General features: G+C 36.4%; 1 protein-coding gene across 1 annotated transcript in view; it reads left to right on the top strand.

Moving 5' to 3' along the window:
- Positions 1-17,545, top strand: part of ABCD2 (ATP binding cassette subfamily D member 2) — a 71,974-nt gene that overhangs the window by 20,661 nt on the left and 33,768 nt on the right. The window contains exon 6 of the mRNA XM_006168093.2: positions 4,155-4,300. Coding sequence (XP_006168155.1) covers positions 4,155-4,300 — 146 coding nt within the window. The remainder of the gene's footprint in view (positions 1-4,154; positions 4,301-17,545) is intronic.

Genomic DNA, 17,545 nt, shown 5'->3' with positions numbered 1-17,545 from the left:
TGTATTTTATATAATCACATATATAATTAGGAGAAAATAATCGTGGATTCATGGATTGGTAGTATTTAATTCTATTGACAGTAGTGTAATTTGCTATTTAATATTCTATGTCTTAATTACAAAAACTAAGGTGTAATAAACCTCTAGAGGTCCTGATTTAAAGCACTGTAAAATTCAAACATAGGGGCCAGAGGTGGCATGGTGGTTAAGACAGTGGACTCCCACATGGCCAGCTGCAGTTCCAGTCCCAGACCTGTCAACTTAAAAATCATGCAGGGGACCAGCAGTTAGCGTAATGGCTATGTTGCTGGGCTCCCATGTAGTCGACTGCCATTCAAGTCCTGAACCCGACAGCTTACACTCACGCTGGGCGTTTGTGCGTGCGTGCCCAAGATCCTGAGAGGAGAATGGAGGAGAAGGGATTGCAGCATGGCCATCCCCCCTGGGGGGTGATTTCTCGCTTTCTATCTCTCTATCTCTCTCTGTCTTTCTGGTGAGTGCACATGCCCTATAGCGAAAACCTCTCCAAAAAAAAAAAAACAAAAAAAAAAAAAAACATGCAGGGCACATATGCGTGTGTGCCCAAATTCCCAAGAGGAGACTGAAGGAGAAAGGACTTCAGTATGGCCACCTCCCCCAAGGGGTGATTTCTCATTTTCTCTCTCTCTTTCTTTATCTCTTCCTGGTGACCACACGTACTCTATCACAAAACCCTGAAAATAAAAATTCAAACATACCTTTCGGAATTCAAATACAAAATAATTTGCTAGTAAGTACTAACAGCTGTAATGAAGACAGTTGAGCCTGGCTCAGAAACATTATTAGGGTTGGTAATAGAATTACAAACATGACAATACATGTTAATGATTTTTATAGAACCTTAGTCTAGATTTAATTATTAAAGATACATAGGTAAGGTTGCTGGAGGTTGAAAGGAGAGGATGAGAAACATTGTAAGGGGAAATCCTATGTTAATAAATTTAAGAGAAATGGTATTTAGGTTAGGTCATATTTTTCCATTTATAAATCTATATAATGATTTAATTTTTAGAATCTCTAGAGTACCAGTTAGATCCTTATGACATAAATGGAATATTTAATAGGTATTAAATAGTTCAGAAATTTATAAATTATTTTTGTAGAGAGTTTTGTTTCCTGATTGTATAAAATCAATTCTTGTTGCTTCTTATTAAATAGAGCACAAGTCTTTAATTCTGTTACCTGATAACTACATTGTTGTGAGCACATCACATTCTTTCAACAGAAAAATTTAGAGCTCATTTTCTTTTATACAAAATGAACTGAAAATAGTTTTACACATTTTCTTTGAAAAATGCGTCATGACTTTTCTGACGACCCAATATATGGAGTGTGTGTGTGTGTGTGTGTGTGTATATACACATGTATATATAATGTAAGCATATTTTATATATACATACACACACTATATATGTATGTCTGTGTGTGTGTGTGTGTGTGTGTGTGTGTATGTGTATGTGTATAACATAGAAAAACAGGGACAAGCAGTTAGTGTAATGGCTATGTCCCTGTATTCCCACGTAGTCGACCGCGGTTCGAGTCCCGGACCCAGTGGCTTGAACTCATGCCAGGCACGTGTGCATACGTGCCCAAGGTCCCGAGAGGAGAATGGAGGAGAAGGGATTGCGGCGTGGCCATCCCCTCTAGGGGGTGATTTCTCGCTTTCTGTCTCTCTGTCTCTCTCTGTCTGTCTGGCGAGCGCACACGCCCTATAGCAAAAACCTCTCAAAAAAGAAAAATACATCATGACTTTTCTGACAACCCAATATATAGAGTGTAGAGTGTTTGTGTATACACACATACACATATGGTGGTAATTATATTCCTTTTGGTAATTATGTATTTCTGACTCAGACAGGGAGTTATATTTAAATTCTGAGGCCCCTGCAATACGATCAAAAGTTCTTCCTCTGCATAGAATGAAAACTAAGCTTGTAGAGAAAAAGATATTCATTCTTCTGTTGGCCTTCAGAATTATTGTTTAAATTATTGTTTGCAGAAAAATATTCAATAAGCATGAGTGTTTTCTTTTGTTTTTAAGGAGTCTTGTTGCAGTATTCTGCTTCAGCCTCCTAGCTGGGACTTCAGACATGTACCACCTTGCCTGACTGTTTTTCAGTCTTACTGTGCTACCCAGGCAGCCTGGAGCTCACAATTTCTGTCTCAGCCTCCTTTAGTCACTGGGGTTACAGGTGCAGTGTGAGAATTCTTTTTGCTTCATATACATTGTTTCATTAGCATCAGAGAATTTATGCTGAAAATATCAATAAGAATGTAGAAAAGTCTTCAATTACCACTTAAAATGTTTTCAATTTCTGAGATTTTTTTAATGCAGAATGACCTATTAAAAATGTATGAGTGCGCATTGGCATATATCTTTTTTAAAAGGCATATACTATGGCATATACCTTTTTGAAAACTCACTTGGAAATTGTTTATGCTTATAGGCAAAATTTAACTTCCTTAATCCTTTCTCTAATAAATTATAACAAAGCACAATATTCCTCACAGGATTTTCTTGGGACACTTGCATTGTAATGTTCTTTCATCTCTGAGTTTTCAATATGATGTATTCTGTATCATCGATACTTGGATATCTGTATCCATTCTAAGAAAGGCTACATCTGCAGCCAGCCAATAGATTTTCTGCTCTTATACTTTCTTGTTATATTCATTTCTTTTATATAACTGATTATAATACATCAAGTTTTTTTTAGAAATAAATCAAAATTGTAAATGGTATTCCTATTCCTTGTTTTTCACAGTACCCTTTTATTTTTTTAAATTATCTACTTTATTTTATTTTATTTTATTATTTATTTATTTTTAATTTTGGAGAGATTTTCGCTATAGGGTGCGTGCGCTTGCCAGACAGACAGAGAGAGACAGAAAGACAGAAAGCGAGAAATCACCCCCCAGGGGGGATGGTCACGCCACAATCCCTTCTCCTCCATTCTCCTCTCGGGATCTTGGGCACGTAAGCACACGTGCCCGGCGTGAGTTTTAAGCCACCAGGTCCGGGACGTGAACCGCGGTCGACTATGTGGGAGTCCAGCAACATAGCCATTACGCTAACTGCTGGTTCCCTTATTTTTTTTTTTTTTAATTTCACAAGAGAGACAGAGAGACAAAGGGAAAATGAAAAAACAAGCCATCAGGTCCAGAACTCGAACCATAGTCAGCCATGTGGGAATCCAGCACCCTTAACCACCACACCACCTGCCAACCTCCATAATACCCTTTAAGTACCCTAATAAGATTTCTACATCATATTGAGTAAAATAATAGCTCATGAAATTTATCTGTTTAAATTTAAATTATAAATAAGATAGAAGATAGAAACATCCAACAGATAATGGATAAATAAATTTTGTTTTCTTGATGAATACCATATATATATATTTATATATGTATACCGTATATTCATATTGTGATATACAATATATATATACATACATTTTAATTCATCCCTAGACATAGACTAAATTATAATCCTTTTATTTTCCTCTCTCTTAATTTGGTAAATATATTTTCTCCATCTGTGAATAGAGCAGAATTAGAATCATGTTCTCTCCGATCGTGGGCTTTAGAGATATCTGTAGCATTTCAGACTGCTGAAGTACAAAAGTAAGCAAACCAGCTGGCTTTTTGGATAACTGCTTTGTAGCTAATAACTCCAATTGAATTTCTATTGTATGTGAATTCAACATGAATTTATGAAAATATTGATATAAATGGAAAAAATGTAATATATTTGAATTTAAGTTTTTACAGTTAGTCTTATTTCTCATATAGTTATATTTCTCCATATGTGTGTAGATCTGATAATAAAACCTCAATTACAATGTTGGGAAGGCAGTGCTCATTCCAAAAAGAAAAAGAAAATCCATTTTCTTTAGAATGGAATTACTTTATGCTGCTTTTTACTTCAAAGAATAGTTAAAAAACAAACTTGGTATTCTTAATCCTGAGTAATTTTTCTTTGATTTTATACCTATCCTAGGTTATCATGTGATCATGTGTTTGAAAGGTTTTTTTAAAAGGTCACTTTTAAATCCTGCCTAATTAAGTCATTTTTAAATATTGCAATTTGTGATTTTCATTTCTTACTATAGGTAAAAGAAGGAATGCATCTTTTGATAACTGGTCCCAATGGTTGTGGGAAAAGTTCTCTCTTCAGAATTTTAAGTGGGCTTTGGCCTGTATATGAAGGAGTCCTCTATAAGCCACCTCCCCAACATATGTTCTATATTCCACAAAGGTAGGTTATTTTCTTAAATATATCACAATAAACAATTTCCTTCTGCCCTTGAATTGTCTTGATGCCTCCAGCTCTTCAGTTTATGTATCTTTAAGGGCATTTTCAATGAGGAAGGCCATTAATAAATAAAAATTCAGTAATCTCAAAAAGTTTTATTATTGCTGTGATTATAATAGTTTCTAGGACAATGCCACATCTTTCTATTTTCATGTCTGCCTAGATGTAATGTACACTTGAAACTGCATATGATAGTCTCAAATAACAGACTATTCCAAAGAATAATTAGATTGCCTTAGATTTTTTTTGAGAATTATTTTATTATTATTACTTTAAAATTTGAACAGAGACAGATAGAAAGAAAGAGAGGGAGAGTGAGAAAGCAAGCTGCCAGGTCTGGGACTCAAACCATGGTCATTCATGTGGGAGTCTGGCACCATAACCACCACGCCACCTGCTGGCTCTAGATTGCCTTAGATATTACATAATCACTTCTCTCAGAAAAAGTCATACTTGGGATAGATCTTTCCATCAAGCTGCATATATTCATATATTCTAAAATTGTTCATGTATGTTTAAAAGCCTCTATAGTCTTCATTATAATTTTGCTATATGAATAATTAATGATTTATAGCTATCTTAATTAAACTGAATTTACTCTAAGAATAAGTATAATGTAAGCATAGAAAAAGAATCTTGCAGGCTAGTTCTGTGGCCTGGTGGATAAATGAAATGGGTCCCACATAGCCAACCGCATGGTTTGAATCCTGTCCCTAGTAGCTTGGAAGACATGCCAGATACATGTATATGAATACCTAAAATCCCAGCAGGATGGAGCAGTGGAGGAAAAGGGCTTGCAGTGTAACCATGCCCTACAGGGGGGTAGTGCTTGACTCCCCTCCACTCAATCAGTCTCTCACAAGTACACATGCCTCTAGAAAATTTTAAAAAAAGAAAAGAAAAAAGAGAGAAAGAAAGAAAGAAAAAGAACATTGTTTCTTCTGAAATCTTTAGGCATCTTTCCTCATCACAATTTAGAAATGCATAAACACAGTTATACGCTGGAGAATTTTAAATACTCATTGCAAATGAGAGAAAAATGAGGTTGGAAAAGACCCTCATGCTCATTTGCTCTAGTGATTTTCCATCTGTTATCACCCTTAAGTGTGGATTAGGTAAACGTCACATAGCATAATCCCGCTGTGTCAGAGGGCTGTTCTGGGGAACCATTAGAGCATTCAGGCTGGAAGTATAGTACCTGGATGAATATAAAATTTACATCAAGCAAGGTACGATTTATCGCATATCTCATTAGCCACTTTTCTTTGTTGGAAAGTATTTAGACCGTCCTGTCCACTGGTCTAATTTTTAGACCATAGGTAGTACTCAGGCAGATGATATTTTGTTGATATCTTTTTTCTTTAAAGTAAGACCTATGGTAGTACTGTAGTAGGAAGCCCTGGAGTATAGATGGGTGAAGAACTACATGAGCTGAAAATGTCGTTTGCTAACAGTGTCACAGAGATTCATGTTTGACACAAAATAGATAACATATTGTGACACCAGAGTCATTGTCTCTATCTACGCTGTAAAGTCCTTTGGGATACCTTCTGCTTCTGAAGACTAAATTATACCACCAAAAGATTAAGTTTCAGGCCCAACCATGGTGGGGCAGGAGGGAAGTCACTGCTGTATAATGACTGAGGCCACATAGGAGGCCCAGGTTCAGTTCTCAGCTCAGCCTAAAATAGGCCAAACAGGCCAGGCATAGTGGCATGCACCTAAGGTCCTAGCTAACTGAGAGGCTTGGGTAGGAAATCATGACAGCAAGACCCTGTCAGAAATACCTCTCCTCCCTGCACCTTCTATTTATGCAAGCTCTCTCTCTCAAAAAAAATTGAGTTTCAAATGTTAATGTGTTTAATAAACTGATTTTAAGTTATATTTGGGTTATATAGCATAGAATCATGAGGAATATATTTTGTTACAGAATTCTAGTCTTTTAATGCACAAAAAGTACATAAATTATATATTTTTAGCTATTTTAGATTTCATATATAATATGAAAGTTATAATTCTTGAATCTAGCTTGACCTGACAAAATAAGACATTTTCTGGGCATGAGAAAATAAATAAATTCCACACTTTGTCCATAGAGAGACCTAATTATGTTATTTTGCAACAAACATAATCACTAGAAAACTTTTTCTTAGTTATGAAATTCATGTTGCTTAAGCAAAAAAAGAAAAAAAATCAACTAAAGCCTAGTTAGGAAGAAAAACAAGAATGTGAAGTCTAGTTTTAGGGCTAAACATTTTTTTTTACTATTAAGGTAATTTTTCCTTGATTATATAGCTTCTAGAAACATGAAAATGTACATATGTTTGAAAGTTGTTGGTTTTTGTTTTTGTTTTTGTTTTTTTTGTAGATGTTTTTGCTATAGGGCACGTGCACTCCGCAGAAAGACAGAGAGAGACAGAGAGACAAAAAGCGAGAAATCACGCCCCAGGAGGAATGGCCACACCACAATTCTTTCCTCCTCCATTCTCCTCTTGGGATCTTAGCTACGCACACACACGTGCCCAGCATAAGTTTAAGCCACCGGGTCCAGGACTCAAACCGCAGTCCACTACATAGGAGCCCAGTGACATAGCCATTACACCAACTGCTGGTCCCCATATATTTGAAAGTTTTATAGAACCATTTTTCTTACAAAAAGTAAAGAATTTATTTAAATGTATATGTAAACTAAAAGGATCTAAATGTAATATTCATTTCATTTTTAATCTTTTTGTATGGAATATACTATCATTTTTCAATACATGAATATAATGTGTAATAATGAAATCAGAGCAATGAACATATCCACCGTCTTAATCATTTATCATGACTTTGTTCTAAAAATTGCTGACTTTTTCAAATTAATTTAAAAATACTTGTGCAGGGATCAGCCGATAGCATAATGGCTATGTCGCTGGAGTCCCATGTAGTCGACTGTGGTTCGAGTCCTGGACCCAGTGGCTTAAACTCACACCGGGCACGTGTGCGTGCGTGCCCAAGATCACGAGAGGAGAATGGAAGAAAAGGGATTGCGGCATGGCCATCCCCCCTTGGGGGGTGATTTCTCGTTTTCTGTCTCTGTCTCTCTCTGTCTTTCTGATGAGTGCATGTACCCTATAGCAAAAACCTCTCCAAAAAGAAAAAAGAAAAAACTTGTTCATTCTTACGATTTAAAAGAAAGCTGCTATAGAGTATGTTGCAAAATACTTGTCAGGAGATAATCTTAAACATTTCTTCTTAGGATATTCTCATTTATGAATATTATAATTTATTGCATCAATTTATTATAATAAAATATAGGTTAACTACTAATTTGACAGAAGATGAGAATTCTGTATAGAATTGAGACTTATGTACAAATATTACAAGTCATAAAGAGACTTTTATAAACCCCATACTTACATAATTACTTTTTACATAATTACTTATTTAATTTATTTATATATTTATTATTTTAATTTTTGCTCTAGGACATGTACACTCACCAGACATAGAAAGAGAGAAAGCAAGCTGCCAGGTCCAGGACTTGAACCGTAGTCAGCCATGTGGGAATCCAGTGCCTTAACTATCATGCCACCGACTGGCCGTCATATTTGCTTTTTGTGACTGAAAGACTTCTTGGTGGAAGACAGATATCTATGGTTACTTTCTTGGGGAAGAATAGAGTAGGTTTTGTTTAAAGAGAGTTTCTAATAGTGTCATGTAGTGTACAGAAGAAGCACACTACTAAGGAAAAAAAGCTAGAAGGTAATTAACCACATTAGGCTACATATTCTTTAACCAGATCTCTCATAAAGAGTGCTGCTGTGGCTCAATTTGTAATGGGAAACTTGAATTCCTAAGAAATTATGAAATCACTTCAATGTTTTTCAAGCCAATGTCTTCTAATGCTTTAGCAATATTAATAATGAGAACCAGAGAAGAGAAAATCTGGGACTTAGTTCAAGAGTATAAATGAAGAATTGTGCTAGAAAAATTAGTTTAACAACAGTGTGCCTTCATTTCATCATAATTAATGACAAGATCTGATAAGTACCAGAACATTTGAAAAGTTTTAGGAACAAAATATTTCATCTAAGATGTGCATTAACTTCCCTAAATCTATGGGATGATGCATGGTGAAATGCTTAGTTTTTCTCAGGTAGTACTTTGTAAAAATACTTTGGCAATTTTATGGTATTAGAGCCTGAATTTCCTGAGCATTGTGACGGTATTCCTTAAACCGACAAGTGAAACTCAGTGCTCTCTGCTAAATCAGCCAGCCTACCCCTCAGGAAAGGTCTTCCGTGTGGGTAAAGATCCTGAATTTTTGGTGCATGTTTTTTTCTACCTTACCAAGTCCCTTAAGGATAGATTTGTGATTTTCTGCTCTTATTTCACTAGTCTACTAGAAAGACAGATCAAGGGAGAGAGGGGCAGGAAATACATGTTTTTACTGAAGAAATATAGTAAAATCTTGCATTCCTTTTTAGTATACTTTTTTTTTTTTAAATTCTCCAGGGGATCATTTGTGAACCTGACATTGTATATCCCCAAAGCAACAGTCTCTAGTGTGACACCAACCCACCATGTAATTCTAGTCCCAATGCTTCTGCTTTTACTACCCTTCCTTGGCAGAAGTATCTTGGGACCAAATTTTAACCATGATGTTTTACTGTTCAAAAAATACCAAGGCCAAAAATATCTGATAGACTTCACATACTTATGTATGAAAAGGTAACTTGTACAACTTGCTGTTTATACATCACTTTGGAGTCTAGAAAGGTAAAATAAGAGTTATATTGTAAGAATAGAATTAAATTTGACCATAGTTTTTTTTTAAGTTTATTTCCTTGTTCCTTCCATGAGTGAGAAAGACAGACAGCATCCCCAACAGGATTTTCACACCATGATCCATCCTGAGCCACAGCTAACCGAGAATCATGGGCACACATGAATGCCTGACATAACTCAGGAAGGTCTCCAAACATAAACTCAGAACCTTCCCATATAAGTCAGCCTTGCAGTGCTGCATTTTACCACTGTGCTACTGTCCAGCTCCTGATCAAAGATTTGTAAAACAAACAAACAAAAGCAAAAAAAGGGAGGGAGGAGACTGTCTAGAATATTATGCTCCATATTTTAGAAAAAGTATTGTACTTTCTGATTTTCATTTTAACCAGAATTTATTAAAGCCCTGCTATAAGATACTATAGGGGACAAACAATGACTAAGACCCAGACTCTCTCATTATGGTGCTTACATCTCATTTAGTTATAGACAAAACATACTGACTGGCTGGGGCTCGGTGGTTAAGGTGGCTGGGCTTTACATGGCCAACCACCTGGTTCAAGGCCAGGACCTGGTGGCTTGAGAAACATACCAGACACATGTGAACCCAGGAAAGAGAAATGGAGAAGGGATTATGGCGTGATCATCTCTCATTGGGAGTGTTTTTTCTTTCTCTCTTTCTCTCTCTCACCATCCCCCCACCTCGCCCCAAAAGCACATGTGTCCTCTGGCAAAATTTTTCAAAAATGCAACTAAGTGTGGTAAGAGCCACAATAAGTGCCTGAAGAAAGGCAAGGAATGAGGAAAAATGAGACAGAATAATATGTCGTTTGGCCTGGGGGTTTGAAAGTTAATTAAGATTTTAACAGTTTTCCTGAATTGCATCATTTTCTTCAATGTCTAAATAGGCCAGGAATTCACAGACTCAAAGAAGAAAAGTTTTCTTATTATTGGGATACTTCTAAACTACACTGTCCTATCTTACCTTATCCCTAATGCCAAACTGAGCAAGGCAAATATTCTTATACTCATTTTTATTAATATTATGTCATCTGTACACACTGGAAATCATAGGATCAGTATCTAATATTTCTCATATAGTATTCTCATTGTTTTGGACTATTTTCTCAGTCTTTGTGGTGGATTTTGTACTTAACCCTTTGATGACATTTCTGCTATTCATCTTTAAAATTAATTAAAATTGATCTTATCTTGAAAATTTTGTGACTTCTTTAGGTAATTGATGGATCCTAGGGTATCTTGAACAAAGGTTGAACCTCTATGACCTATTAATATACTTTTTTTTACTTATAATGAATCAAACAATTACTGTGTGTTATTTACTATTCTACACATATAATTTCTCATTTTACTTTATGACAACCAATAAACTTAGTATTCCTATTTTATGCACAAGGAAACTTGAGAGCAAATAAATGTTGAAGCTGGTATTTGAACTCATGTAGGTCTGACCCTGAGTCTTGGTTATTGCTAACAATAACCAAGGAGAGATATCTCTGAAACATGGCTGTTTTCTTCACTGACCTTCCAAGTGAGTATCACCAGCTAAGGTTGTTTGCTGCAGGTTCTGAATCTATATTAATAGCAAGCTATTGTCTGGAGCCAGAGGTCCTTATAATCCTGGGGCAGGGCTAGCAGGTCATGTGGTGATTAAAGTGGTAGACTTTCACATGGCCAACTGAGGTTCAAGTCCTAGACCTGGTGGCTTGTTTTCTCACTTTTCTTTTCTCTCTCTCTCCCTCTAGTCAAGTTAAAAAATGTAAATACAAATATATATGTATATATATACATATATATATTTAACAAATTAAAAATCAATTGAATAAAATAATTAAAATTAATAATAATCCTGGGTTAGAGGACAAGTAAGTCAACTTTTTTAAAAATGTTGCCTGAAGGCACATGCATTCATAGGAGAAAGACAGAGACAGAGATAAAGGGAGAGAGAAAGAGAGAGAGAAAGCTCTACCTATGGGGATTGGTCATGACATAATCCCTCTTCATTTCACTAAAGTCAGTTTTAGCATAAAGTTTAGCATTAGAACATGGCTATTAATCATATATGTTAAGGTAAAGGAAGTTATAATATATTCTTGTATGAAAGTGAAATTCTATTAAATTCATTTATGCTCAATTCAGCTTCTAATTAAGTGTTCTCTATTTTTTCTATTCTTCTAAATACCCATCTCTTTAAAATTTTAAATACTTTCTCAAAAACATATCCTTAATTCTAAATCAGAATTCTTACAGAGCTGTAAAACAAGCAAATCTTAATATTTAATGCCCTGTGGCATTTAAAAAATCATTATTTACCCTTTATATCATCAAAAGAAGAAATGGTCTTGCAACAGAGTAAAGCCTGTGCTTTTTTTTTTTCCAGGAAGTTCAGCAGAGTAGACAGAACTCTAAATGCCAGTAGCACCAACATTGGCACAACCGCACTGCACACTAAGATGTGCTTGCAGCAAATCTGTTTTGTAGGTATTTATAAATATAAACTTCTTCTTTGATTGTTTCTTTCTTTCTTTTTTTTTTTTTTTTTTTTTTTTGAGAGGTTTTTTTCCTATAGTGTTTGTGCACTCGCCAGAAAGAGAGAAACAGACAGAAAGCAAGAAATCACCCCCCAGGGGGGATGGCCATGCCACAATCACTTCTCCTTCACTCTCCTCTCAGGATCTTGGGCATACACACACATGTGCCCAGCGTGAGTTTAAGCCACCGGGTCCAGGGCTCGAACCATGATCAACTACATGAGAGTTCAGGGACATAGCCATTATACTAACTGCTGGTCCCTTGGATTATTTCTATACAAATGCCTTCTAAGTTCAGTATTTCTTCTGTGGAGGGATAGAGGAAACTGTCATGTCCAACACCATTTAATCCACACATACATAACCAGATAATGACTATTAAAGAACGAGGAAGTGCATAAAATCAGGAAAGTTAGAAGACTTCCCTTCTCTGTGAAAGGACAGAAAGGGTGTCATTGGGGTATTCTCAGTGACATCCTTGCTTTTCTTCTTTTACCTCAGATCTCAGATTAAAAATGAAAATGGGGTCTGGAAAAATCCTAAGAATATAGGGGTCCGAAGGTGCCAGTTTATTTTTTATTTACCTTGATCACTTCTCTGGGTTTCTAGCTTTTGAACCCTTTGATTCTTAATGAATCTCTGGATGCCACAACACAGATTGGGACAGCCACTTGAGGACGAGGAGTATGACTGTTTAAGTAGGAGGCAGGCTAGCAGGCCATTGCCTAGGTGGAATGGAGATCCACGTGCTGCTGGAATAAAGGAGGAACTTGATGTGCCTTGACCCAGGCCTTCTCACTAATGATCCTGCTTCTCCCAATGCCAACAGACCTGGGCTTGGATAGTAGGGGTTGTGGTGGAACAGACTTTGCCCATGCCGAGTCACTGTGAAGCAAATCTTTAAAAAAAAATATAAGCTAAAAAAGGCATCTGCATGTCTCCATACAGCACTAGAGGTATCCTAGTAAACCCTAGAATACCTACTGTAACTGTGCAATAAATAGCTAATGCATCAATAAACGAATGAATGAACATCTCCACAGATTTGCTTTCTACTGCCAGATCAGTCTGACATCTCGCACTAATTATGAGCACTGTCTTTATTTAGTTGCATAATTTTTATGATAAAGATAAATATGTATCATTTAGCATGCCCTTTTATAAGGAAATTATTTTAGTCATAAAGAAGGGCTCTGTAATGTTGCTGTAGCTAACTGGCTTCTATTATTTGCTTTCTATTTAACTGAGAGCAATTAAATTTTGGGGTTGACCCCTTAGTGCAGAGGTTAAGGGAGGGAGATACCACATAGGCAGCCACAGTTCAAATCCTGGCCTCAGAGGCTTAAAAACATGCCAGTATTTGTTGCATGCATGCTGAAAGCCCTAATAGAACAGAGGGAAAAGGACTGCAATGTGATCTCATGCCCCTTTGGGGAGTACTTTCTCTCTCTCTCTCTCTCTCTCTCTCTCTCTCTCTCCTCTTCTCTCTCTCTCTCTCCCCCCTCTCTCTCTCTCTCTCTCTCTCTTGTTCTCTCTTTGTCTCTTTATGATAAGTGCATCTGCCCTCTAGCAATAAAAAAAAGTAAATCTCTGATTGTCTTTGGGCAGCTGGTTGACAGGCCTATAAATTATACCTTTTGATACTTCTTGTGTACTAATTGGTACAATTTTTTAAAAATCTCTTTTTACCTTAAAGGGAACCTATATGAGACCAGCAGATGGCATAATAGTTGTGTCACTGGGCTCCCACATAGCCAACCATGATTCAAATCCCTGATCTGGCAGCTTAAAACTCACTCTGGACATGTGTGCCATGCATGCCCAAGATCCTGAGAAGAGAATGGAGCAAAAGGGATTGTGGTGTGGCCATTCCCCCAGGCAGGGGGGTGGGGAGTGTGATTTCTCGCTTTCTTTCTCTCTGTCTCTTTGGCAAGTGTACATCCCTACAGCAAAAATCTCTAAATAATTAAATAAAGGGGATCTATAAATGTAAGCATGCTTTTCTGTAGCTTTGTATTGCTTGGAAAAATGTTAGGGATACTTATTTTTCATATTCAACATTCTTTGAGCCAATTTATAAAAAAAATAATGGAAAAATCTTCCTTTTTACCCAAATAATAATGGGTAAAGTCTCCCTATTATCCAAAAGTGTTCCGAATGTTTTTTGATTCAATTATTAGGTGAAATCATCTGCCATTGCAACTTTTTTTCTTTTTAGTTTTTGCCTTAGCAACAAAGAGCTCACTGGAGAGAGAGATAAAAGAGACAGTGAGAGGGAAAGTAAGAAATTACCCTCCAGGGGGAATGGCCACGTTGGAATCCCTTCTCCTCTGTTCTCCTCCCAGTACCTTGGGCATGCACGCACAAGCGCCCTGCGTGAGCTTCAAGCTGCCAGGTCCAGGACTTGTACTGTGGTTAACCATATGGGAGTGCAGCGACACAATCACTATGCCATCTGCTCACCCCTATAATTGTAATTTTTGTAGGTCAAATATCAAATCCTTTAAATGGTAAACTAATATACTGATATATACTCTTAACACTGACTATTAGAGAAGTTTGTGGGTTTTTTTTATTTTTATTTTTTGAGAGGTTTTTGCTATAGGGCACGTGCGCTCGCCAGACAGACAGAGAGAGACAGAGATACAGAAAGCAAGAAATCACCCCCCCAGGGGGGATGGCCATGCCACAATCCTTTCTCCTCCATTCTCCTCTTAGGATCTTGGGCACGCATGCACATGCACCTGGCGTGAGTTTTAAGCCACCGGGTCCATGACGCAAACCACGGTCGACTACGTGGGAGTCCAGCGACATAGCCATTACGCTAACTGCTGGTCCCGAGAAGTTTGTGTTTTTAATAGCTTAGTAATACTTTGGTTTTTCTGCTAATGTAAACTTCTTGGAGATAAAAATAATCTCTCTTAGACACTGTGCTCACCTGTTTTTGGAACTTTGAAATACCTTATCCTAACATATAATTTCAGTAATAGTAAATATCCCTTTTAATTAAGTATTTCTTCTTTTTGCTTTATTTATTTTAAGAACACTAGGAATGACTTATTCCACACTCGGGACTCAAATCTAGTTCTTGCTATGCATGAAAAGTATCTGGTGACCCGCTTGGTCCCAACATGTGCATTTACATAAATTTTTAATAGGTGGATTTTAGGGCTTTCCTGTTGCTAACTTTTTACTGTGCAGCAGCAGTACTTATGGTACATTCTTAAACTTAACATCTCTTAAATAAAGTTAGTATTGTTGGGGCATTTTAATCAATATCTTTATTTTATTTTATTTTATTTTATTTTATTTTATTTTATTTGCCAGGCATGTGCATTTGCCAGAGAGAAGGGGATGACCTGGCTAAATAACTCCCAATAGGGATGGTCATGCTACGGTCCCTTCTTTATTTTTTCCTTTCTGTTAAGTTTGGAGCATACACACACACATGCTTGGTATGTTTTTCAATCTGCTAGAGCCAGGATTTAAATCATGGTCTTTCATGTGGGATCTAGCCCTCCACACATAGCATTTAACCATTGTGCTGGGGTGTGTTGGGGGGGGACAACCAATAATAATTATAAATTATTAAAAAATAATTTTCTCAGGGCCAGCAGGTGGAATAATGGTTATGTCACTGGACTCCCATGTAACTGACTACAGTTCCAGTCCCAGACCCGGCAACTTAAAACTCATGCTGGGTGCATGGACATGCATGCCCAAGATCCCAAGAGGAGAAGGGATTGCAGCATAGCCATCCCTGCCCCCCCCACCCCCTCCCCGCCCCAGGGGGAGATGTGATTTCTCGTTTTCTGTCTCTCTCTGTCTCTCTGGCAAGCACACATGCCCTATAGCAAAAATCTCTCTAAAAAAATAAATAATTTTCTCAACATATAGACCTTTTATGTTATATTTCTATTCTTAGCATTTGAACTATTTTATTTCTTCTCAACTTAGGACATATTTAGTACGTTTTGTGGTTGTGCCAGAGGTTCCAAGCACAGACAGAGCTAACATTTCTCAATATTCTCTCCTTCTTTCTACCTTTATCATGAATGAAGAATAATAGAAAAGTATGAACTCTAATAATCATCAATACATTTTACAAAAAAACAAAGAAAAAAAATCATAAAGGGAAGGCTCTGTGGCCTGGTGGATAAGTGCATGGATCCCACATGGCTGACTGCGCAGTTCAAGTCCTTGAGCCAGTAGCTTGAGAAATATGCAGGGTGAGTGGGTGTGTGTGCCTCAAATCTTGACAGGATGGACAATTGGAAGAGAGAGAATTATGGTGTGATGATTCCCCATGGTGTGTGTGGGGGGGTGTTTTCTCCTTCTCTCTTTCTGTCTTTCTGATGAGCACATGTGCCCTCAGGCAAAATAACTTTTAAAAACTCATAAGCAGATGTATTTAAATTTTCATATAAAAAAGTGTTAAAATTATGAAAATACCCAGACACTCGTAACATGCTTAATCATAGAAAAGGAATCTGATTTTAAATCATTTTACTATTATAATGAATAGTTTTAAATAAAAATGCACTTGAAATAATTACAAGTTCTGAAAACTAGGATAATTGTTTAAATAATGATAAATATTTAAATTATACTGTAATATTTATGTATTTTTTCCAATACCTTTTCTACCATGTTTAGAGGTGATTCTATTTAGAGTTTACTTAGAGAAAGGAAATTAAAACTAATTTGAGTTTCTTTTTTGATAGCTACTCATCATAGGCAATTTACTTCTTTTCTTGCTTGAGCTAGATATGTCACATGACCCTTTCTTCGATCGGTGAGAACAAGTAAACTAATAACTTTCTGACGTGGTAATTGAGCTACCTGAAATATTTAGAAGATAATCTGAATAGGTCTATATAGCTAGAAAGGGAAACTTAGTAAAGGGCACTTAAAGTGCTTATCAATTATGTATAACTTTGGTAGGGCTAGAGAAACTTGAGCTAGCTCAAAATGCTGAATTCTAGGCCTTTGAGCTAGAAAGAGAATCATAACCAAACTAATCATATAAACATTAGATATAGGATCCTCCATTTCTTTATGTTTTTAAATAGATTCAACCTCATCCTAAATTTTCTTGACACAGCTTTTCCAGAGAATTCCTTGGTGACTTTAACTTTGTAACAATATTTTAAAAATCATTGTAAAGTGTCCTTAGCTGCTCTGAGCCTCTTTAAACATATCTAGAAAGTATTTTTACCATTTTACATGATCATAAAACAGTAATTGAGAGGAAATGGAATTTTAATAAAACTGTGATGAGTATTTAATGAATATATAATTTTATTAAATATGTTAATATAGTTTAATGAACATTTTTATTTATATCAACTTTCAAAGTGACCAGGTTTCATACAGAAATAACTCAAATAACAAATTATATAATATTTTCAGGTTTTTTGCATCATAAAATGTTTATGTTTTGGCATTTTATTGAAATCTTACCCCAATTGAATCTTAAAAACAGCTGAAAACCATGGTTTTTTGTTCTGTTATGATTTTTTTACTTCTAGGGTACTACCATATTTGAAATATTATTAGACTTTTATATTCTCAATAAGAAATTTAGCATTGCAAAACACTATTTTGTTTTGCCTTATAATTAATAGCCACATATCTATGCATTGAAGAGAACTGGCGGATTTCAAAAGACCTAAACTTGTGGGACCAGCAGCTAGCATAACGGCTATGTTGCTGGACTCCCACATAGTCCACCACGATTCGAGTCCTGGACCCAGTGGCTTAAACTCATGCCGGGCAAGTGTGCGTGCCCAAGATCCCGAGAGGAAAAAGGAGGAGAAGGGATTGTGGCGTGGCCACTCCCCCCCGGGGGGGGGGGTGATTTCTC

The sequence above is a fragment of the Tupaia chinensis genome, unplaced genomic scaffold (assembly GCF_000334495.1).
Source record: "Tupaia chinensis unplaced genomic scaffold, TupChi_1.0 Scaffold145519_1, whole genome shotgun sequence".
Classification (NCBI taxonomy): domain Eukaryota; kingdom Metazoa; phylum Chordata; class Mammalia; order Scandentia; family Tupaiidae; genus Tupaia; species Tupaia belangeri.
This window is presented reverse-complemented; position numbering and strand designations above follow the sequence as displayed.